Source organism: Rana temporaria, chromosome 7, assembly GCF_905171775.1.
Source record: "Rana temporaria chromosome 7, aRanTem1.1, whole genome shotgun sequence".
In the NCBI taxonomy this organism is placed as follows: Eukaryota; Metazoa; Chordata; class Amphibia; order Anura; family Ranidae; genus Rana; species Rana temporaria.
In genome coordinates, this window is record NC_053495.1 from 212047751 (window position 1) to 212073795 (window position 26045).

Genomic DNA, 26045 nt, shown 5'->3' on the forward strand with positions numbered 1-26045 from the left:
GAGCGGTGAGAGGAGAGGCGTGTACACCCCTCCTTCACCGCTCCTTCCCATTTAAAACAATGGGAAACCGTGGCAATACCCCCCGCAATGCGCCTCTGCAGTGGCGCATTGCGGGCGGTATTAACCCTTTATTGGCCGCTAGCGGAAGTTAATACCGCACCGCTAGCGGCCGAATCCCGCGGCAATTCCGATGGTATAGCGCCAATATTTTTAGCAGCGCTATACCGCCACCGCACGCCTCCCACCCCAGTGTGAAAGGGGTCTTACAGAGGTAGGTCTAACGCTAGAACTGTTGCTCGCGGTCCAACGCACGCGGCGATACCTCACATGTGTGCGGCTTGAACGGTGTTTACATATGTGGGCGGGACTTACGTGTGCGTTCGCTTCTGAGCGCGACATACCGGGGACGGGGGCGGTTTTCATATTTATTTTTTACCCTTTTTTTTTACATTTTTTTGATCACTTTTATTTCTATTACGAGGAATGTAAACATCCGTTGCTCGGGCCGTGCACGGGCCATGGGCCGCCATTTAATGACCGCGCTCCCGACCCCCAATAAATTGTACCGCCCATGGCATCCTTCCCCCCCTGTACCGGCTCCGGGATGTGGCGCTATACCGTTGGATCAAAGCGCACACCTCTTCCATAGAAAAGTTCCCCTTTCTGGGTCAGCATCAGAGAACATTCGGCGCGGCGTCTCTGGAGATCGATTGCGGCAGAATCTTGGACCCGCGTCCTGCGGCTCCGACCCCCAATAAATTGTACCGCCCATGGCATCCTTCCCCCCCCTGTACCGGCTCCGGGATGTGGCGCTATACCGTTGGATCAAAGCGCACACCTCTTGCCATGTCTTCTCTGGGTCCGCATCAGAGAGCATTCGGCGCGGCGTCTCTGGAGATCGATCGCGGCAGAATCTTGGACCGGCGTCCTGCGGCTCCGAGGTGATTGGAGATTTATGGGTGAAATACGAGATACGATCTCTTTGATCGGCAGGAAATCTTCTATTCAAATCTTTTTCCCAGACGGAGAGAAGAAAAGGGGAACAGAGAGCGATAATAACACCGCGCACGCGCACGCCACTGCGGAGGAAGGGTTGTCGTGGCTCCGCCCCTCGCCCTGAATACGGAATATTCTCTTATTTTCGGGATATTTGGGGGAGTCGCCTTCTCTTGTTGGATGATATTCAGCAAACTGCAGAGGTGTCAGTATGTCCTGAGGGGGGCGGGGGAGGGGGGTTCAGAGGTCAGAGGTCAGAGGTCAGAGGTGATCGGCTGTCCTCCTCATGCGGGAAATTCGATCTTCTGGACATTCCTCAGCAGAGGGAAGAAAGACTCTCCGCTGCGACTTCACCTGATTGGTCCTATTTCTGTGCAACTGCCGATCTGCAGCAGCTGGAAAAGCTACAGAAGTGAGAAATGTGGGAAATGAGTCACTCCTGAGTCGCATCTGAGTCGCTCCTGAGTCGCTTCTGATTCGCATCTGAGTCGCTCCTGAGTCGCTTCTGATTCGCATCTGAGTCGCTCCTGAGTCACTTCTGATTCGCTTCAGAGTCGCTTCTGAGTCACTCCTGAGTCGCTTCTGAGTCACTCCTGAGTCGCTTCTGAGTCACTCCTGATTTGCTTCTGAGTCACTCCTGAGTCGCTTCTGAGTCGCTCCTGAGTCACTTCTGATTCGCTTCAGAGTCGCTTCTGAGTCACTCCTGAGTCGCTTCTGAGTCACTTCTGATTTGCTTCTGAGTCACTCCTGATTTGCTTCTGAGTCACTCCTGAGTCGCTTCTGAGTCACTCCTGATTTGCTTCTGAGTCACTCCTGAGTCGCTTCTGAGTCACTCCTGATTTGCTTCTGAGTCACTCCTGAGTCGCTTCTGAGTCGCTCCTGAGTCACTTCTGATTCGCTTCAGAGTCGCTTCTGAGTCACTCCTGAGTCGCTTCTGAGTCACTTCTGATTTGCTTCTGAGTCACTCCTGATTTGCTTCTGAGTCACTCCCGAGTCGCTTCTGAGTCACTCCTGAGTCACTTCTGAGTCACTTCTAATTTGCTTCTGAGTCGCTTCTGATTTGCTTTTGAGTCGCTTCTGAGTCGCTTCTGAGTCACTCCTGAGTCTCTTCTGAGCCGCTTCTGAGTCACTCCTGAGTCGCTTCTGAGCCGCTTCTGATTCGCTTCTGAGTCACTCCTGAGTCGCTTCTGATTTGCTTCTGAGTCGCTCCTGAGTGGGTTCTAATTTGCTTCTGAGTCGCTCCTGAGTCACTTTTGAGTCGCTTCTGAGTCGCTCCTGAGTCGCTTCTGATTTGCTTCTGAGTCGCTTCTGATTTGCTTCTGAGTCGCTTCTGAGTCACTCCTGAGTCACTTCTGATTTGCTTCTGAGTCGCTTCTGATTCACTTCTGAGTCGCTCCTGAGTCACTCCTGAGTCGCTTCTGAGTTGCTTCTGATTCGCTTCTGAGTCGCTTCTGAGTCACTCCTGAGTCGCTTCTGAGTTGCTTCTGATACGCTTTTGAGTCGCTCCTGATTCGCTTCTGAGTCGCTTCTGAGTCACTCCTGAGTCGCTTCTGATTTGCTACTGAGTCGCTCCTGAGTCACTTCTGATTTGCTTCTGAGTTGCTTCTGAGTCACTCCTGAGTCACTCCTGAGTCACTCCTGAGTCGCTTCTGAGTCGCTTCTGAGTTGCTTTTGAGTCGTTTCTGATTCACTTCTGAGTCACTCCTGAGTCGCTTCTGATTCACTCCTGAGTCGCTCCTGAGTCACTTCTGATTTGCTTCTGAGTCGCTTCTGATTTGCTTCTGAGTCACTCCTGAGTCGCTTCTGATTTGCTTCTGATTTGCTTCTGAGTCACTCCTGAGTCGCTTTTGAGTCGCTCCTGAGTTGCTTTGAACTTTTCCTCGTCTGACATTAGCGTTCCGAGTTTTCTTCAGGCTCCGTTCGCACCTGTAAACGCGTATAAAATTGCAAAAAAAATAAATTGCGTGCGTTTACAAAACGCGGTAAAGACGGGCGTGGCGTTCCTTGTCAATGGTCAAAACTCAAATGTGCAAAACAGATGAGCGCGAAAATGTCACAAAAATGTCACGCAAAAAAACCCACATTTAGCAAACGCTGGGTGTGAATGTGAACGGGGGGCTTTTACGCTTTGTGCGTGTCAGAAAAATGCGCAAAATCACGTGTATTTCCGACGCGCACAGAAAGGCGCTGCCCCTCCCCCCCACACACACACATCTGATAACGCACGCATTTTCAAGGGTGCCAAGCTACGCATTGCCGCAGAACCATGCACGATTTTTCCAAAGGGGTTTGCGCGTTTATTGCGCAGCCTTTTAAAAAAGAAACGCATGGAAAACGCGCGCCGCGTGGCGTGAACGCAGCCTTATATTTTAACATTTTATAGCAGATTTAATTTCTCTTTGTGGCAAACCAGATATCGGCCTTCTGTTGGGTCTTTGCGCAGAGATGGGAATTCGCGCGGCGCCCGTCGGTGGGGGGAAGTCAGTGGCGGCGCTCCACTCATAGAGCTGACATTATATAGGGAAACGTCGCCCTCTGCTGGACAATCACAGGATTTTTTTGAGCAATTTACGTTGAAGAATAAAAAGGGGAATCTGGGACAGCGGACGCTTTAGGGCGTCTTCCCGCCATGCGCTGGGCCCGGCGCTCCTCCCGCGTGATATTTCTGTGCGCTGGAAAAAAATAATAATTCTGGTCTGATTCCGGCTGGATTCACGCTTTACGTTTTTTTTTAACGCACCTTCATGTCACTCATTGATATTTTCTGAAATGCGGGCGAAACGTGCAACATTTTTTCTGGACTGGAACTGCGACGCCTTTGGTGTCATTCATACAAATAAGGCGTCTTAGCCGAAACGCGTCAGCATAGAGCCGCCTCCCATGTAACCAATAAAGGACTTTTATTCAGGAGCGTCCGAGTCGCCAGCCATCTTTGATTCAAGTCATTCATAGAAATGGTAGGGGAGCGGAAAGGAGAGGTGCTTGACCTGCGTTTTTACCCCCCAAACCGTGCAATGGCGGCCGGAAAGGGAGGTACATAATATTGGCGCTGCGATGTTAATTATTTGTATATTAATTACTTCTGGTAATTAACCCCTCCCCCACCCAGGGCCAATTCTGACGCTTCTCTCATACATGGAAATAAAAAAAAAAAGTACTGCTACAATGGAACGCACGCAAAACGCAACGCACACACGCAACGCACACGCAACACACAAACACGCAACTCACACACACGCAACGCACACACACGCAACGCACACACAACGCACACGCACGCAACTCGCACGCAACCCACACACACGCAACACACACGCAAAGCATGCAACGCACACACACACAACTCACGCAACGCACACAAAACGCGCACACACACAACTCACGCAACGCACACAAAACGCGCACACACACAACTCACGCAACGCACGCAAAACGCGCACAACGCACATGACCACAATAGTCCCAGGTTGCATAAGCGCGATTCAGCCTTTTGGGTGCGACTTCATGCTGCACGCCATGCGACGCAACACGCATTACTGCACCACATAGGTATGGAGGGACCCTTTACCACCTGCCGACCGCCAAACGCACCTATATACGTCGGCAGAACGGCTTGTGTGGGCAAAGCAACGTACCTGTACGTTGCTCTGAAAATCCCTCCGCGTGGGCACGCGCCCGCGGGACGCGTGGACGCGATGTCCGCCGGTGTCCCGCGATCGTGTCACGGAGCGGCAGAACGGGGAGATTCCTACGTAAACAAGGCATTCCCCTGTTCTGCCTAGCGACAGGACACTGATTGTCTGTTCCCTGTCATCGGGAGCCGTAACCACTGTCATGTCACCAGTAGCCATGCCCCCTCACAGTTAGAATCACTCCCTAGGACACACTTAACCCCTTCCTCGCCCCCTTGTGGTTAACCCCATTCACTGGCAGTGTCTTTTACACAGTGCAGAGTACAGCGTCTATTTGCCTTTAGTAAATCCACCCCGATGGTTGTTGCAGAATTGTTTCCAGGCCGGAGGTCCCCCTTGTGGGTGTTTCTAACATTTACAGATCGTTTATCCTGTCTGCATGTTATTCGGCCGGCTAATACAAAAAAAATAGGGGCGTGATTTTGTGGGTGTGGTTAAAACAAGTGGGTGTGGCCAGTAGGGTGTCCCCGTCAATTTTGAAATGTATACACTACATACATCATGCTCTAATCCAGTGGTCTCCAAACTGCGGCCCGGGGGCCAGATGCAGCCCTTTGCTTGCCTTTATCCGGCCCTTGGGGCCACTATCCCTCCCACTGATACGAGACACTATTCTGCCATCTGACACTGACAATGGGGCACTATTCCTCCCTATGATACCAGCAATGGGGCACCATTCCTCCCTATGATACCAGCAATGGGGCACTATTCCTCCCTATGATACCAGCAATGGGGCACTATTCCTCCCTATGATACCAGCAATGGGGAACTATTCCTCCCTATGATTCCAGCAATGGGGCACTATTCCTCCCTATGATACCAGAAATGGGGGAACTATCCCTCCCAATGATACCAGCAATGGGGCACTATTCCTCCCTATGATACCAGCAATGGGGCACCATTCCTCCCTATGATACCAGCAATGGGGCACTATTCCTCCCAATGATACCAGCAATGGGGCACCATTCCTCCCTATGATACCAGCAATGGGGCACCATTCCTCCCTATGATACCAGCAATGGGGCACTATTCCTCCCTATGATACCAACACTGGGGCACTATTCCTCCCTATGATACCAGCAATGGGGCACCATTCCTCCCTATGATACCAGCAATGGGGCACCATTCCTCCCTATGATACCAGCAATGGGGCACCATTCCTCCCTATGATACCAGCAATGGGGCACTATTCCTCCCTATGATACCAGCAATGGGGCACTATTCCTCCCTATGATACCAACACTGGGGCACTATTCCTCCCTATGATACCAGCAATGGGGCACCATTCCTCCCTATGATACCAGCAATGGGGCACCATTCCTCCCTATGATACCAGCAATGGGGCACTATTCCTCCCTATAATACCAGCAATGGGGCACTATTCCTCCCTATGATACCAGCAATGGGGCACTATTCCTCCCAATGATACCAGCAATGGGACACCATTCCTCCCTATGATACCAGCAATGGGGCTCTATTCCTCCCTATGATACCAGCAATGGGGCACTATTCCTCCCTATGATACCAGCAATGGGGCACTATTCCTCCCAATGATACCAGCAATGGGGCACTATTCCTCCCTATGATACCAGCAATGGGGCACTATTCCTCCCTATGATACCAGCAATGGGGCACTATTCCTCCCAATGATACCAGCAATGGGACACCATTCCTCCCTATGATACCAGCAATGGGGCACCATTCCTCCCTATGATACCAGAAATGGGGGAACTATTCCTCCCAATGATACCAGCAATGGGGCACTATTCCTCCCTATGATACCAGCAATGGGGCACAATTCCTCCCTATGATACCAGCAATGGGGCACCATTCCTCCCAATGATACCAGCAATGGGGCACTATTCCTCCCTATGATACCAGCAATGGGGCAATATTCCTCCCTATGATACCAGCAATGGGGCACCATTCCTCCCTATGATACCAGCAATGGGGCACTATTCCTCCCTATGATACCAGCAATGGGGCACCATTCCTCCCTATGATACCAGCAATGGGACACTATTCCTCCCAATGATACCAGCAATGGGGCAATATTCCTCCCTATGATACCAGAAATGGGGCACTATTCCTCCCTATGATACCAGCAATGGGGCACCATTCCTCCCTATGATACCAGCAAAGGGGCTCTATTCCTCCCTATGATACCAGCAATGGGGAACTATTCCTCCCTATGATTCCAGCAATGGGGCACTATTCCTCCCTATGATACCAGAAATGGGGGAACTATCCCTCCCAATGATACCAGCAATGGGGCACTATTCCTCCCTATGATACCAGCAATGGGGCACCATTCCTCCCTATGATACCAGCAATGGGGCACTATTCCTCCCAATGATACCAGCAATGGGGCACCATTCCTCCCTATGATACCAGCAATGGGGCACCATTCCTCCCTATGATACCAGCAATGGGGCACTATTCCTCCCTATGATACCAACACTGGGGCACCATTCCTCCCTATGATACCAGCAATGGGGCACCATTCCTCCCTATGATACCAGCAATGGGGCACCATTCCTCCCTATGATACCAGCAATGGGGCACTATTCCTCCCTATGATACCAGCAATGGGGCACTATTCCTCCCTATGATACCAACACTGGGGCACTATTCCTCCCTATGATACCAGCAATGGGGCACCATTCCTCCCTATGATACCAGCAATGGGGCACCATTCCTCCCTATGATACCAGCAATGGGGCACTATTCCTCCCTATAATACCAGCAATGGGGCACTATTCCTCCCTATGATACCAGCAATGGGGCACTATTCCTCCCAATGATACCAGCAATGGGACACCATTCCTCCCTATGATACCAGCAATGGGGCTCTATTCCTCCCTATGATACCAGCAATGGGGCACTATTCCTCCCTATGATACCAGCAATGGGGCACCATTCCTCCCTATGATACCAGCAATGGGACACTATTCCTCCCTATGATACCAGCAATGGGGCACTATTCCTCGCTATGATACCAGCAATGGGGCACCATTCCTCCCTATGATACCAGCAATGGGGCACTATTCCTCCCAATGATACCAGCAATGGGGCACTATTCCTCCCTATGATACCAGCAATGGGGCACCATTCCTCCCTATGATACCAGCAATGGGGCACTATTCCTCCCAATGATACCAGCAATGGGGCAATATTCCTCCCTATGATACCAGCAATGGGGCACCATTCCTCCCTATGATACCAGCAATGGGGCACTATTCCTCCCTATGATACCAGCAATGGGGCACTATTCCTCCATATGATACCAACACTGGGGGACTATTCCTCCCTATGATACCAGCAATGGGGCACCATTCCTCCCTATGATACCAGAAATGGGGTACCATTCCTCCCTATGATACCAGCAATGGGGCACCATTCCTCCCTATGATACCAGCAATGGGGCACCATTCCTCCCTATGATACCAGCAATGGGGCACCATTCCTCCCTATAATACCAGCAATGGGGCTCTATTCCTCCCTATGATACCAGCAATGGGGCACTATTCCTCCCTATGATACCAGAAATGGGGGAACTATTCCTCCCTATGATACCAGCAATGGGGCACCATTCCTCCCTATGATACCAGCAATGGGGCACTATTCCTCCCTATGATACCAGCAATGGGGCACCATTCCTCCCTATGATACCAGCAATGGGGCACTATTCCTCCCTATGATACCAGCAATGGGGCACTATTCCTCCCAATGATACCAGCAATGGGGCACTATTCCTCCCTATGATACCAGCAATGGGGCACTATTCCTCCCTATGATACCAGCAATGGGGCACTATTCCTCCCAATGATACCAGCAATGGGACACCATTCCTCCCTATGATACCAGCAATGGGGCACCATTCCTCCCTATGATACCAGAAATGGGGGAACTATTCCTCCCAATGATACCAGCAATGGGGCACTATTCCTCCCTATGATACCAGCAATGGGGCACAATTCCTCCCTATGATACCAGCAATGGGGCACCATTCCTCCCAATGATACCAGCAATGGGGCACTATTCCTCCCTATGATACCAGCAATGGGGCACCATTCCTCCCAATGATACCAGCAATGGGGCAATATTCCTCCCTATGATACCAGCAATGGGGCACCATTCCTCCCTATGATACCAGCAATGGGGCACTATTCCTCCCTATGATACCAGCAATGGGGCACCATTCCTCCCTATGATACCAGCAATGGGACACTATTCCTCCCAATGATACCAGCAATGGGGCAATATTCCTCCCTATGATACCAGAAATGGGGCACTATTCCTCCCTATGATACCAGCAATGGGGCACTATTCCTCCCTATGATACCAGCAATGGGGAACTATTCCTCCCTATGATACCAGCAATGGGGCACTATTCCTCCCTATGATACCAGAAATGGGGGAACTATCCCTCCCAATGATACCAGCAATGGGGCACTATTCCTCCCTATGATACCAGCAATGGGGCACCATTCCTCCCTATGATACCAGCAATGGGGCACTATTCCTCCCAATGATACCAGCAATGGGGCACCATTCCTCCCTATGATACCAGCAATGGGGCACCATTCCTCCCTATGATACCAGCAATGGGGCACTATTCCTCCCTATGATACCAACACTGGGGCACTATTCCTCCCTATGATACCAGCAATGGGGCACCATTCCTCCCTATGATACCAGCAATGGGACACCATTCCTCCCTATGATACCAGCAATGGGGCACCATTCCTCCCTATGATACCAGCAATGGGGCACCATTCCTCCCTATGATACCAGCAATGGGGCACTATTCCTCCCTATAATACCAGCAATGGGGCACTATTCCTCCCTATGATACCAGCAATGGGGCACTATTCCTCCCAATGATACCAGCAATGGGACACCATTCCTCCCTATGATACCAGCAATGGGGCTCTATTCCTCCCTATGATACCAGCAATGGGGCACTATTCCTCCCTATGATACCAGCAATGGGGCACCATTCCTCCCTATGATACCAGCAATGGGACACTATTCCTCCCTATGATACCAGCAATGGGGCACTATTCCTCGCTATGATACCAGCAATGGGGCACCATTCCTCCCTATGATACCAGCAATGGGGCACTATTCCTCCCAATGATACCAGCAATGGGGCACTATTCCTCCCTATGATACCAGCAATGGGGCACCATTCCTCCCTATGATACCAGCAATGGGGCACTATTCCTCCCAATGATACCAGCAATGGGGCAATATTCCTCCCTATGATACCAGCAATGGGGCACCATTCCTCCCTATGATACCAGCAATGGGGCACTATTCCTCCCTATGATACCAGCAATGGGGCACTATTCCTCCCTATGATACCAACACTGGGGCACTATTCCTCCCTATGATACCAGCAATGGGGCACCATTCCTCCCTATGATACCAGCAATGGGGCACCATTCCTCCCTATGATACCAGCAATGGGGCACTATTCCTCCCAATGATACCAGCAATGGGACACTATTCCTCCCTATGATACCAGCAATGGGGCACTATTCCTCCCTATGATACCAGCAATGGGGCACTATTCCTCCCTATGATACCAGCAATGGGGCATTATTCCTCCCTATGATACCAGCAATGGGGCACCATTCCTCCCTAAGATACCAGCAATGGGGCACCATTCCTCCCTATGATACCAGAAATGGGGTACCATTCCTCCCTATGATACCAGCAATGGGGCACTATTCCTCCCTATGATGCCAGCAATGGTGCACCATTCCTCCCTATGATACCAGCAATGGGGCACCATTCCTCCCTATGATACCAGCAATGGGGCACCATTCCTCCCTATGATACCAGCAATGGGGCACCATTCCTCCCTATGATACCAGCAATGGGGCTCTATTCCTCCCTATGATACCAGCAATGGGGCACCATTCCTCCCTATGATACCAGCAATGGGGCACTATTCCTCCCTATAATACCAGCAATGGGGCTCTATTCCTCGCTATGATACCAGCAATGGGGCACTATTCCTCCCTATGATACCAGAAATGGGGGAACTATTCCTCCCAATGATACCAGCAACGGGGCACTATTCCTCCCTATGATACCAGCAATGGGGCACCATTCCTCCCTATGATACCAGCAATGGGGCACTATTCCTCCCAATGATACCAGCAATGGGGCAATATTCCTCCCTATGATACCAGCAATGGGGCACCATTCCTCCCTATGATACCAGCAATGGGGCACTATTCCTCCCTATGATGCCAGCAATGGGGCACTATTCCTCCCTATGATACCAGCAATGGGGCACCATTCCTCCCTATGATACCAGCAATGGGGCACTATTCCTCCCTATGATACCAGCAATGGGGCACTATTCCTCCCTATGATACCAACACTGGGGCACTATTCCTCCCTATGATACCAGCAATGGGGCACCATTCCTCCCTATGATACCAGCAATGGGGCACCATTCCTCCCTATGATACCAGCAATGGGGCACTATTCCTCCCTATAATACCAGCAATGGGGCTCTATTCCTCCCTATGATACCAGCAATGGGGCACCATTCCTCCCTATGATACCAGCAATGGGGCACTATTCCTCCCAATGATACCAGCAATGGGACACTATTCCTCCCTATGATACCAGCAATGGGGCACTATTCCTCCCTATGATACCAGCAATGGGGCACTATTCCTCCCAATGATACCAGCAATGGGGCACTATTCCTCCCTATGATACCAGCAATGGGGCACTATTCCTCCCTATGATACCAGCAATGGGGCACTATTCCTCCCAATGATACCAGCAATGGGGCACCATTCCTCCCTATGATACCAGCAATGGGGCACCATTCCTCCCTATGATACCAGCAATGGGGCACTATTCCTCCCTATGATACCAGCAATGGGGCACTATTCCTCCCTATGATACCAGCAATGGGGCACTATTCCTCGCTATGATACCAGCAATGGGGCACCATTCCTCCCTATGATACCAGCAATGGGGCACCATTCCTCCCTATGATACCAGCAATGGGGCACTATTCCTCCCTATGACACCAGCAATGGGGCACCATTCCTCCCTATGACACCAGCAATGGGGCACCATTCCTCCCTATGATACCAGCAATGGGTCACTATTCCTCCCTATGATACCAGCAATGGGGCACTATTCCTCCCTATGATACAAGATGTTTACTCCCACTGATGCCAGGAAAATTTCTACTCCCGCTGGCCAAAGTCCGGCCCTCCAAGAGTCTGAAGGACAATAAAGGGGCCCCCTGTTTAGAATGTTTGCCCCCCCCCCCCCGGACCTGATGCATCCTGGGGGAAAGGAGCCCCAACCTTTAATGAGATGGGAATGTTATTGGAGGTGCTCTGCTGCCACCCTGTGGTGAATTGTGTGCGGTGCACTCTGTGTGATCAGAGGTCTGTTCCAATCTTTTTTGTCTTTATTTTGAGGATTTGTTTGTGACAAGGTCACCTCGAGCCCGGGGGGGGGGGGGGGGCGAACATGCCCAACTGCGCCCCCCCCCCCCCAAGATGCATGAGCATTATGTGTGAGAAAAATCCCCACCCCCTCCAAAACAAAATTGGGCACCAATCTGCATGATTACCCCCTAAGCATAAATCCCCCCTCCTCCCAGGACAAATGGCCCCTCCTAAAAATCCCCCCCAAGCACAAATCTCTGCCCCTTCCATCCCCCAAATTCCCCTCAGCACAAATGCCCCCCCCCCACAAAAAAAATAATATCACCCCTCCTACACAAATCCTCCACCCGTCAAATTTCCCTCCAAGAACACACCCTCCCCCGCCTACTTCAAATCTCCATCCTAGTACAAATATCCCCCCCCCCATCCCCCCTCCTAGCACAAGCACCCCCTAATTCTTCCCCCCCCCAAAAAAAATCTCCTCCTATCTGAAATCCTCTTCTCCCTCTACCATATCATCTTTTCTAGCACAACCCCCCCCCCTTCCAAATCGACCCTCCTATCACAAATCCTCTTCTCCCACCTACACACACATTTCCTCTCCTAGTACAATTCTTACCCCCTGCTGTCCCCCAAATCCCTCCTCCCAACACAAATCCACTCCCCCCAGGGGCGGAATGACCATTCGGGTACTCGGGCACTGCCCGAGGGCCCCATGCCACTAGGGGGCCCCATCAGGGTTGCCAGGCTCAGTAAAATCAGGGACAGTATGTAAAAATCTGTGTTTTTTTACCTCTGTCCCTGAAATGTCCCGAGATTATAGCGGCCCCCCCCCCCCCCCCCCGCCTCTCCAGTACCTTCTAAGTGTGTACTGTGTGTATATTGTGTGTATATTGTGTGTCTGTGTGTATATACTGTGTGTGTGTGTATATTGTGTAGCTGTGTGTATATATACTGTGTGTGTATATTGTGTGTGTGTATACAGTTCTGTGTGGCCCCATAATCTATTGCCCGAAGACCCCATGAGTTGCCAGTCCGCCCCTGCCTCCCCCTCAATCTCCTCACGGTGCCCCCCACCCCCCAGGGCACTGTGGCAGATATTACAGCGGAACCTCGGGTTACGAGTAACATGGTTAAAGTGGAGGTTCACCCTTAGAGGGCTCTTTCTCCCCTTAGCTTTATGCTCGTTCGGTCTAGGGGAATCGGCTAGTTGTTTTAAAATATGATCCGTACTTACCGTTTTCGAGATGCATCTTCTCCGTCGCTTCCGGGTATGGGTCTTCGGGAGCGGGCGTTCCTTCTTGATTGACAGCCTTCCGAGAGGCTTCCGACGGTCGCATCCATCGCGTCACTAGTAGCCGAAAGAAGCCGAACGTCGGTGCGGCTCTATACTGCGCCTGCGCACCGACGTTCGGCTTCTTTCGGCTACTAGTGACGCGATGGATGCGACCGTCGGAAGCCTCTCGGAAGGCTGTCAATCAAGAAGGAACGCCCGCTCCCGCAGCCCATACCCGGAAGCGACGGAGAAGATGCATCTCGAAAACGGTAAGTACGGATCATATTTTAAAACAAATAGCCGATTCCCCTAGACAAAACGAGCATTAATCTAAGGGGAAAAAGAGAAATAAATAAATAAATGGGTGAACTCCCGCTTTAACAAGCATTTTGAAAGACGCCCCCTCCAACCTCTGGCCACACTCGGTATTGCATGCCATAGAAGTCAATGAGGAACAAATTATTTACATTTCCATTGACTCCTATGGGGAAACTCGCTTTGATATGCGAGTGCTTTGGATTACAAGCGTTCTCCTGGAGCGGATTATCGGAGGTTCCTCTGTATTATCTTTATATTGGATTTATAAAGCGCCAACAGTTTGCGCAGCGCTTTACAACACGGGGGCAGACAGTACAATACAAATCAATACAGGGGGGCCCTGACCCTGAGAGCTTACACTCTAGAAGGGGGGAGGGGGGGTGAAGTGGAACAAAAGGTAATAACTGTGGGGGGGAAGGGAGATTGAAGATTTTCCCCTCCCCCAGGTTGCTGTAATTCGGGGGTTCTCATCCCCGTCCTCACATCCCCCTCACAGGCCAGGATTGCAGGATTTCCTTGGTCTTCATATCAGAGTCGGTGGGCAGCTAAAGGAATTTCCCAAAACATGGAGGCCTGTTGGGGACACTCGAGGAAAGGGATGAGATTGACACTGTGTGCAGATCAGAGGATGTTTCCAGGTAACGGGATTGGGAAGGTGTGTGTTATGTGATGGTCGGGGGATGGGGTGATGGGGGAGGGGGGGGTGTTATTAGTGGGGGTGTTCGGATCAGACATGAACAAGTTCCATCCTGCTCCTCCCCCATAATTATCAATTTCTGATGAGATTTGTTTTGTCTTCGTGTTCCTCTGTGTTGTCTAAACATCGAACTTCGTGCTTCGCTGTCACACAACAAACGTGACCGCGGTCTGGGGTCCCGCCATGACATGTGACCCGGGGGGGGAGGGGGGGTCCTGCCATGACACGTGACCCGGGGGTCCCCCAGGGCAGCCGGTACCCCACAGATACTTCTGGGGCCGATCTACAAAAACTGGAGCCAACCGAGTGCGATCGTTCCGTTCACGAATCAGGATGATCGAAGGAAAGGATTCCCTGTGCTCTGATAATTCCGCCCCTCATTGTATTAGAGATGCTCCATGATACTTTGTATTGTCACATTGTATTGTTACTTTGTATTGTTTTTTTTATTATGATTTATTAGTTTTTAGCATTCCATTCCTGTGCAGATTTATAATATAAGATTCTCTTCAGGAGATTTTACGTTTTCCATGGTTATGAACTTGGCATGGCAGTGTATAGAGATCTATTTCTCTGCATTATTGTGCTGCCCTGGCGGGTGACGTGGTCTCACCGGAGGGGCGGGGTCTAAGAGCACATGATGGTGGAGATGGGCAGAGACCCGAGTGCTCCGGGTTTCCTTCGCTGCAAATTGTCACCAACATGGCGTGCAGGAGAGTAGCCGTGTCCAGGCCGGGCCTTGGCAGGCGGAACAGTAGTCAGGCCCCCCGGTATGTCTTTGATGGCCCCCCGGTATGTCTCTGATGGCCCCCCAGTATGTCTCTGATGTCTCTGATGCCCTCTCCATATGTCTCTGATGGCCCCCCGGTATGTCTCTGATGGCCCCCCAGTATGTCTCTGATGGCCCCCTGGTATGTCTCTGATGGCCCCCCAGTATGTCTCTGATGTCTCTGGCCCACTGGTATGTCTCTGATGTCTTTGATGGTGATGGCCCCCCGGTATGTCTCTGATGTCCCACCGGTATGTCTCTGATGTCTCTGATGGCCCCCCGGTATGTCTCTGATGTCTCTGGCCCCCCAATATGTCTCTGATGTTTCTGATGGCCCCCCGATATGTCTCTGATTTCTCCGATGGCCCCCCAGTATGTCTCTGATGGCCCCCCGGTATGTCTCTGATGTCTCTGATGGCCCCCGGTATGTCTCTGATGTCTCTGATGGCCCCCAGTATGTCTCTGATGGCCCCCCGGTATGTCTCTGATGGCCCCCAGTATGTCTCTGATTTCTCCGATGGCTCCTGGTATGTCTCTGATGGCCCCCCGGTATGTCTCTGATGTCTCTGATGTCCCTGGCCCCCGGTATGTCTCTGATGGCCCCCCGATATGTCTCTGGTCCCCGGTATGTCTCTGATGGCCCCCCGGGATATCTCTGATGTCTTTGATGATGATGGCCCCCCGGTATGTCTCTGATGTCCCCCCGGTATGTCTCTGATGTCTCCGATGGCCCCCCAGTATGTCTCTGATGTCCCTGGCCCCCGGTATGCCTCTGATGGCCCCCCGATATGTCTCTGGCCCCGGTATGTCTCTGATGGCCCCCCGGGATATCTCTGATGTCTTTGATGGTGATGGCCCCCCGGTATGTCTCTGATGTCCCACCGGTATGTCTCTGATGTCTCTGATGGCCCCCCGGTATGTCTCTGATGTCTCTGGCCCCCCAATATGTCTCTGATGTTTCTGATGGCCCCCCGGTATGTCTCTGATTTCTCCGATGGCCCCCCAGTATGTCTCTGATGGCCCCCCGGTATGTCTCTGATGTCTCTGATGGCCCCCGGTATGTCTCTGATGTCTCTGGACCCCCGGTATGTCTCTGATGTCTCTGGACCCCCGGTATGTCTCTGATGTCTCTGATGGCCCCCGGTATGTCTCTGATGGCCCCCCGGTATGTCTCTGATGTCTCTGGACCCCCGGTATGTCTCTGATGGCCCCCCGGTATGTCTCTGATGTCTCCGATGGCCCCCGGTATGTCTCTGATGTCTCTGGACCCCCGGTATGTCTCTGATGGCCCCCCGATATGTCTCTGATCTTTCTGATGGCCCCCCGGTATGTCTCTGATGTCCCTGGCCCCCCGATATGTCTCTGATGGCCCCCCGGTATGTCTCTGATGGCCCCCGGTATGTTTTTGATGTCTCCAATGGCCCCCGGTATGTCTCTGATGTCAGGTTCCCTGTAAGTATTGGTGGGAGAATGACTTTTCTCTCTCCAGTCTGTACAAGTGTGAAAGACCCCCCAGCATAAATCCCCCCAAATCCCCCCTCCTAGCACAACCCCCTCTCCTCTTAGTACAACCCCCTCTCCCCTACAAACCCCCTTCCTAGAACAAATCCACCCCCATCTCCCCCTCCCAGGATAAATGACCCCCCCAAGTCCGCCCTCTTAGTACAAATCCCCTCTCATAGAATTTTTTTATTTTTACAGAACGAAAAACAGCAAAAATAAATTGAAATAAAAACACTGAAGCAAAAGTGCAAAAATTAATTTCCAATATTCGATATGCAGCATAAAAAAGACAAAAACACCAAAACGAATATTAATTCCAATGTTTCAATATTTTCTTATTAAATTATTATGTACATAAAACTTTCATATCATCGAAATAAAAACACATTGAGACGAAGTGGATCTACGCGGCACATCACCCATCCCCCCGAAGGCCACATTCTTATCAGTTCTCCCTTTCCGCTCCTCTTTCTTCTTCTCTCACCAAGATTTTTTATTTTTTTAAAAACACATTTTTAACAAAACTAAGAAGTTCAATAAATTGGGTTTTTGTTTTGGAAACATTTGGAATTTTGTGTGTAAATTTCTCCATGATGATGATGATGACGAGCGCCGCGGTCGCCCCTCCCCCTCCTCAGGGAATGCGATACTCGGATTTATTTGTCTTTCTTTCATGTTTTCTCGGTGAGATAAAATGTAACCGCAAGAAAATCCCCTCCGCCTGACTCAGCTGATGGGGGGGTGCCAGCTCACCTGTGCCACCTGTGTGCCCGCTCTGCCTCAGGGGGGGAGAACTGGTTTTACACGATGTACCTGATGATTATACAACAGACACCAACCAAGTATAAATTATTTTTCGTTTCTGCGCCACACCCCGCCGCGAGGAAATCACCTCCAATACACAGAAGGACTCGGCACACACCAGTCATCTGTCTATAGGGGGGGGCACTTCCCTGGGGGGGCACCATCACTCAATGTATAAATCTGAAATGTACAGTATCTGACAAAAGTAAGTACACCCCTCAGTGACATTTCTTGTATCTTTTTTATGTGACAACACTGAAGAAATGACACTTGTAGGTAGATTCAGGTAGAGTTAGGCCGGCTTATCAGTAGATATCAGTAGATAAGTCGACCTAACTCAGAATCTACGCCGACTTATTCAAGTTTATGCTCAAACAGAGATACGCTTAAACATATCTAAGATACGACGGCTTGCGCCGTCCTATCTTAGATTGCAATATTTCGGATGGCCGCTAGGTGGCGCTTCCATTGCGGTCGGCGTAGAATATGTAAATGAGGAGATACGCCGATTCACGAACGTACGCCCGGCCGACGCAGTACTTTTATGCCGTTTACGTAAGAGACAGGCCGCGTAAAGTTAGAGCTAGACCCTAGTGGAATAGTAATGTTAAGTATGGCCGCCGTTCCCACCGCGAAATTCGAAATTTTTACGTCGTTTGCGTAAGTCGTCCGCGAATCCGGATTTACGTTGTTTACGTCCACGTCGAAATCAATAGGCCCGTGCGGCGTACTTAACCGCAAAGCACACTGGGAAATGTAGGCGCCCGGCGCTTGCGCAGTAAGATAAAACGTCAAAAATGTAAGGTCAAGCCTTATTAACATTAAACACGCCCCCCTTCCACACATTTAAATTCGGCGCCCTTACGCCCGCCCGCTTTAGGCTACGCCGCCGTATATTAGCAGGCAAGTACATTGAGAATCATTACTAGCCTAGCTAATTTACGGCGGCGTAGCCTAAACACGCTAAGCTACGCCGCCGTAAGTTTATTCCTTTGTACCTGAATCTACCTAAAACATATCTAAGATACGACGGCTTGCGCCGTCCTATCTTAGGTTGCAATATTTCGGATTGGCCGCTAGGTGGCGCTTCCATTGCGGTCGGCGTAGAATATGCAAATTATTCAATACGCCGATTCACGAACGTACGCCCGGCCGACGCAGTACTTTTACGCCGTTTACGTTAGAGATAGGCCGCCTAAAGTTAAAGATGCCCCCTAGGTGGCGTAGCCAATGTTAAAGTATGGCCGCCGTTCCCGCCGCGAGATTTGAATTTTTTACGTCGTTTGCGTAAGTCGTCCGCGAATCGGGATTTACGTCGTTTACGTCCACGTCGAAATCAATAGGCCCGTGCGGCGTACTTAGCCGCAATGCACACTGGGAAATGTAGGCGCCCGGCGCATGCGCATTAAGATAAAAACGTAAAAAACGTGAGGTCAAGCCTCATTACCATACAACACGCCCCCCTCCAAGACATTTGAATTCGGCGCCCTTACGCCCGCCCGCTTTAGGCTATCCCGCCGTATATTAGCAGGCAAATACATTGAGAATCATGTACTTGCCTAGCTAACTTACGGCAGCGTAGCCTAAACACGCTAAGCTACGCCGCCGCAAGTTTAGGCATCTCTACATGAATCTACCTATTTGTATCTACAATGTTGTGTAGTGAGTGTACAGCTTGTATAACAAATAACTCAACACACAGCCATTAATGTCTAAACCGCTGGCAACAAAAGTCAGGACACCCCTAAGTGAAAATGTCCAAATTGGGCCCAAAGTGACAATATTTTGTGTGGCCGCCATTATTTTCCAGCACTGCCTTCACCCTCTTGGGCATGGAGGTCCCCAGAGCTTCACAGGTTGTCACCGGAGTCCCCTCCTCCTCTGTTAGAACGGGGATCTATCTGTTTACATTGACATATAGCCGTTCTGGGTCTTTGTGGAGCGATCGTGGGTGGCCGTCAGACATCACCGCCACCGGTCACACGCATCGGCTCCTACGTTGCGCCGCAGACGTGTCACCTATATTCCTTAAAGCAGCTGCCATACAGCTATGACGATCGGCGCATGGGAGCCAACCTGCCGCCGTATAATCGCTCTGGTGCCCAGGGATCATGTTCATTGGGTGCTAGGTTGCTAAGCAGTGGTGGCTGGTGCTAAACTTATTTTTGGGAGGGGAGGCAAAAACAATCCCTCCCCCCCCCAGGTCCGCACTCACCCCTCCACAGTTCTCCTGCACTCAGCCCCTCCGCGGCTTCCTTGGCTTCTCCTCCTGACCAACCCGATCCGCCTCCAGTCCTGATTGGCCGGGAGGAGAAGCCGGAAGACAATAGTGAATATTGATTCGCTAGTGTCACAAGTGGGTGGGTCCGGGGCGCAGTGCTCTGCGCCCCAAGCCCAACCTTTTTCAAGCCAATTAGAGCCTCAGGATCTGATCATGTGGCTTAAAAAAAATCTCAGAAACATATAAGTCCTGCAATATTTTACGCATTATAATCTCTCCACAGAGGATCACTGTATTGTGTTCATGCGTCCTGCTGAAGCTATATCTAGGCAAAACGCATTGACACATGAAGACTAGTAGTACTTCTGTCTGAGATTGGTGACGGTTGGGTAAGGATAGCCATATTCCTACTAAGATGGTGACAGTTGCATATGGATAACCCTACTTCTGGCTAACATGGTGATGGCTGGGTATAGATAGCTGTATTCCTGGCGGAGATGGTGATGGTTGGGTATGGATGGTGACAGTTGGGTATAGAGAGCCGTATTCCTGGCTGAGATGGTGATGGTTGGGTATAGAGAGCCATATTCCTGGCTGAGATGGTGATGGTTGGGTATAGAGAGCCGTATTCCTGGCTGAGATGGTGTTGGTTAGGTATGGATGGTGATGGTTGGGTAAGGATAGCCATATTCCTACTAAGATGGTGACAGTTGCATATGGATAACCCTACTTCTGGCTAACATGGTGATGGCTGGGTATAGATAGCTGTATTCCTGGCGGAGATGGTGATGGTTGGGTATGGATGGTGACAGTTGGGTATAGAGAGCCGTATTCCTGGCTGAGATGGTGATGGTTGGGTATAGAGAGCCATATTCTTGGCTGAGATGGTGATGGTTGGGTATGGATGGTGATGGTTGGGTATAGAGAGACATATTCTTGGCTGAGATGGTGATGGTTGGGTATAGATGGTGATGGTTGGGTATAGAGAGCCAAATTCTTGGCTGAGATGCTGATGGTTGGGTATAGATGGTGATGGTTGGGTATGGATGGTGATGGTTGGGTATAGAGAGCCATATTCTTGGCTGAGATGGTGATGGTTGAGTATGGATGCTGATGGTTGGGTATGGATGGTGATGGTTGGGTATAGAGAGCCATATTCTTGGCTGAGATGGTGATGGCTGGGTATAGATGGTGATGGCTGGGTATGGATGGTGATGGTTGGGTATAGATGATGATGGTTGGGTATGGATGGCTGGGTATAGATGGTGATGGCTGGGTATAGATGGTGATGGTTGGGTATAGATGGTGATGGTTGGGTATAGTTGGTGGTAGTTGGGTATAGAGAGCCGTATTCCTGGCTAAGATGGTGATGGTTGGATATTCATGGTGATGGTTGGGTATGGATGGTGATGGTTGGGTATGGATGGTGATGGTTGGGTATGGATGGTGATGGTTGGGTATGGATGATGATGGTTGGGTATGGATGATAATGGTTGGGTATGGATGATGATGGTTGGGTATGGATGGTGTTGGTTGGGTATGGATGGTGTTGGTTGGGTAAAGATGGTGATAGTTGGGTAACGCGAGCCATATTCTTGGCTGAGATGGTGATGGTTGGGTATGGATGGTGATGGTTGGGTATGGATGGTGATGGTTGGGTATGGATGGTGATGGTTCGGTATGGATGGTGATGGTTGGGTATAGATGGTGATGGTTGGGTATAGAGAGCCATATTCTTGGCTGAGATGATGATGGTTGGGTATAGATGGTGATGGTTGGGTATGGATGGTGATGGTTGGGTATGGATGGTGATGGTTGGGTATAGAGAGCCGTATTCCTGGCTGAGATGGTGATGGTTGGGTATGGATGGTGATGGTTGGGTATGGATGGTGATGGTTGGGTATGGATGGTGATGGTTGGGTATAGATGGTGATGGTTGGATATAGATGGTGATGGTTGGGTATGGATGGAGATGGTTGGGTATAGATGGTGATGGTTGGGTATAGATGGTGATGGTTGGGTATAGAGAGCCGTATTCCTGGCGCTGAGATGGTGATGGTTGGGTATGGATGGTGATGGTTGGGTATGGATGGTGATGGTTGGGTATAGATGGTGATGGTTGGATATAGATGGTGATGGTTGGGTATGGATGGAGATGGTTGGGTATAGATGGTGATGGTTGGGTATAGATGGTGATGGTTGGGTATAGAGAGACATATTATTGGCTGAGATGGTGATGGTTGGGTATGGATGGTGATGGTTGGGTATGGATGGTGATGGTTGGGTATGGATGGTAATGGTTGGGTATGGATGGTAATGGTTGGGTATAGATGGTAATGGTTGGATATAGATGGTGATGGTTGGATATGGATGGTGATGGTTGGGTATGGATGATAATGGTTGGGTATGGATGGTGTTGGTTGGGTATAGATGGTGATAGTTGGGTAACGCGAGCCATATTCTTGGCTGAGATGGTGATGGTTGGGTATAGATGGTGATGGTTGGGTATGGATGGTGATTATTGGGTATAGAGAGCCGTATTCCTGGCTGAGATGGTGATGGTTGGGTATAGATGGTGATGGTTGGGTATAGAGAGCCGTATTCCTGGCGCTGAGATGGTGATGGTTGGGTATGGATGGTGATGGTTGGGTATGGATGGTGATGGTTGGGTATAGATGGTGATGGTTGGATATAGATGGTGATGGTTGGGTATAGATGGTGATGGTTGGGTATAGAGAGCCATATTATTGGCTGAGATGGTGATGGTTGAGTATGGATGGTGATGGTTGGGTATGGATGGTGATGGTTGGGTATGGATGGTAATGGTTGGGTATGGATGGTAATGGTTGGGTATAGATGGTAATGGTTGGATATAGATGGTGATGGTTGGATATGGATGGTGATGGTTGGGTATGGATGATAATGGTTGGGTATGGATGGTGTTGGTTGGGTATAGATGGTGATAGTTGGGTAACGCGAGCCATATTCTTGGCTGAGATGGTGATGGTTGGGTATAGATGGTGATGGTTGGGTATGGATGGTGATGATTGGGTATAGAGAGCCGTATTCCTGGCTGAGATGGTGTTGGTTGGGTATGAATGGTGATGGTTGGGTATAGATGGTGATGGTTGGGTATAGAGAGCCATATTCTTGGCTGAGATGGTGATGGTTGGGTATGGATGGTGATGGTTGGGTATGGATGATGATGGTTGGGTATAGATGGTGATGGTTGGGTATAGCGAGCCGTATTCCTGGCTGAGATGGTGATGGTTGGGTATGGATGGTGATGGTTGGGTATAGAGAGCCATATTCTTGGCTGAGATGGTGATGGTTGGGTATAGATGGTGATGGTTGGGTATAGAGAGCCGTATTCCTGGCGCTGAGATGGTGATGGTTGGGTATGGATGGTGATGGTTGGGTATGGATGGTGATGGTTGGGTATAGATGGTGATGGTTGGATATAGATGGTGATGGTTGGGTATAGATGGTGATGGTTGGGTATAGAGAGCCATATTATTGGCTGAGATGGTGATGGTTGAGTATGGATGGTGATGGTTGGGTATGGATGGTGATGGTTGGGTATGGATGGTAATGGTTGGGTATGGATGGTAATGGTTGGGTATAGATGGTAATGGTTGGATATAGATGGTGATGGTTGGATATGGATGGTGATGGTTGGGTATGGATGATAATGGTTGGGTATGGATGGTGTTGGTTGGGTATAGATGGTGATAGTTGGGTAACGCGAGCCATATTCTTGGCTGAGATGGTGATGGTTGGGTATAGATGGTGATGGTTGGGTATGGATGGTAATGGTTGGGTATAGATGGTAATGGTTGGATATAGATGGTGATGGTTGGATATGGATGGTGATGGTTGGGTATGGATGATAATGGTTGGGTATGGATGGTGTTGGTTGGGTATAGATGGTGATAGTTGGGTAACGCGAGCCATATTCTTGGCTGAGATGGTGATGGTTGGGTATAGATGGTGATGATTGGGTATAGAGAGCCGTATTCCTGGCTGAGATGGTGTTGGTTGGGTATGAATGGTGATGGTTGGGTATAGATGGTAATGGTTGGATATAGATGGTGATGGTTGGATATGGATGGTGATGGTTGGGTATGGATGATAATGGTTGGGTATGGATGGTGTTGGTTGGGTATAGATGGTGATAGTTGGGTAACGCGAGCCATATTCTTGGCTGAGATGGTGATGGTTGGGTATAGATGGTGATGATTGGGTATAGAGAGCCGTATTCCTGGCTGAGATGGTGTTGGTTGGGTATGAATGGTGATGGTTGGGTATAGATGGTGATGGTTGGGTATAGAGAGCCATATTCTTGGCTGAGATGGTGATGGTTGGGTATGGATGGTGATGGTTGGGTATGGATGATGATGGTTGGGTATAGATGGTGATGGTTGGGTATAGCGAGCCGTATTCCTGGCTGAGATGGTGATGGTTGGATATTCATGGTGATGGTTGGGTATGGATGGTGATGGTTGGGTATGGATGGGTGATGATTGGGTATAGAGAGCCAGGCGGGCAGCGTAGAGTGATGCAGCAGTACATCTCGCCGTTCGCCATACCTGTACATTCTTATCTGTAGAATTCCAGCTCAGGTGGTGTCCTGGCATGACCTCCCCCTTCACACCCGCACATATCTCTCCAGGTTTTCAGGTTTGTTATGTACAGTATGTGGGCGCAGCTTGTGCTCAGATGCTTTTTAGCCCAAGGCCAGGCAAAGTTGGCACAGTCTGTCCTCTCACCCTCTGAACATCACAGTGTCAGTAATGTGAACCTCCAGCAGAGGGCGCTGTGCGCTCATAGAAGAGGACAGGCGCCTTGGTATGTGCAGGTGCTACAGTAATGAAAGGTGTGCCCAGCGGAGAGGATGCCATTGCTGACCTACTTCTAAAAAAGCTGAGGGGCTTCGAAATGTCAAATCTCCTTCTTCTCCTGCAGGCTGCCTCCGAAAATGCTAATTTCCTGGCAGTCTCTGTCTTCCTCACATCGCAAGTCACCGTTGCATAACAGGAATGCAGCCAACTGAACCCAAATCCCTGATCTGCATGATGGCTGCACCTCTGGGACTCAGAACAGGGACTGAACCCGAAGGATGAGCATAGCAGCCAGGCAGCCGGTATTTTCAGGTGTTTGCTTGTTGTATTTCCCTGGCAGAATTGGCTGGCAGCGCTCTCTCACAGTTGCACGCTTGCTGTTCCATATTTCTATGACCGTATTTGAAGTAAAGAAATGAAGGATATATATGGTGGCTTTTGGTGTCATCAGGCAGCACAGTCAGTATCCCTTCTGAACAACTGCTGAGAGGAGAATAATTAGCCCGTAAGAGCGCCTGTGTTCTCAGTGAGTCTGTGCAGGCGGAGTACAGAGAGGAACAGCGAAGCGCAATCACCGCACAGCGCTGCTAAGAACATAGAGAAGGAGCCAATGCAGCCGCCTCCATTTACATACAACATCTATACACTGACACACTTTATAAGGTTCATTTACATTATCCAAAATACAAGTGGAGCTGGATCAGGGATGGGGATCAGGGTCTGGGATCAGGGTCTGGGATCAGGGTTGAGGATCAGGGATCCGGGTCTGGGATCAGGGTTTGGGTTCAGGGTCTGGGATCAGGGTCTGGGATCAGGATTCAGGGTCTGGGATCAGTGTTGAGGATCTGGGATCAGGGTTGAGGATCAGGGTTCAGAGTCTGGGATCAGGGTCTGGGATCAGGGTCTGGGATCAGGGTTAAGGATCAGGGATCCAGGTCTGGGATCAGGATTGAGGATCAGGGATCGGGGTCTGGGATCAGGGTCTGAGATCAGGGTTGAGGATCTGGGCTCAGGGTTGAGGATCAGGGTTCAGGGTCTGGGATCAGGGCCTGGGATCAGGGTTTGGGATCAGGATTCAGGGTCTGGGATCAGTGTTGAGGATCTGGGATCAGGGTTGAGGATCAGGGTTCAGAGTCTGGGATCAGGGTCTGGGATCAGGGTCTGGGATCAGGGTTAAGGATCAGGGATCCAGGTCTGGGATCAGGATTGAGGATCAGGGATCGGGGTCTGGGATCAGGGTCTGAGATCAGGGTTGAGGATCTGGGCTCAGGGTTGAGGATCTGGGATCAGGGTCTGGGATCAGGGTCTGGGATCAGGGTTTGGGATCAGGGTCTGGGATCAGGGTCTGGGATCAGGGTCTGGGATCAGGGTTGAGGATCAGGGATCCGGGTCTGGGATCGGGGTTGAGGATCAGGGTCTGGGATCAGGGTCTGGGATCAGGGTTTGGCATCAGGGTCTGGGATCAGGGTTGAGGATCAGGGTCTGGGAT

At 50.5% G+C, this 26045-nt stretch overlaps 2 protein-coding genes across 2 annotated transcripts in view; both read right to left on the reverse strand.

Moving 5' to 3' along the window:
* LOC120946272 (extensin-like) overlaps positions 1 to 21932 on the reverse strand; it is a 46076-nt gene extending 24144 nt beyond the window's left edge. The window contains exon 1 of the mRNA XM_040361099.1: positions 20446 to 21932. Within this exon, the coding sequence (XP_040217033.1) occupies positions 20446 to 21932 (1487 nt within the window). The remainder of the gene's footprint in view (positions 1 to 20445) is intronic.
* Positions 21933 to 22233: 301 nt separating this feature from the next.
* On the reverse strand, positions 22234 to 24189 carry LOC120946273 (extensin-like). Its single transcript, XM_040361101.1, has one exon. It carries the CDS (start codon positions 24187 to 24189, stop codon positions 22234 to 22236), a length of 1956 nt encoding a protein of 651 aa, XP_040217035.1.
* Positions 24190 to 26045: the final 1856 nt, after the last annotated feature.

Bases quoted from the DNA above. Each gene is read 5' to 3' on its own strand.
- LOC120946273 (XM_040361101.1), bottom strand. From the start codon at position 24,189: ATGAATATCCAACCATCACCATCTCAGCCAGGAATACGGCTCGCTATA.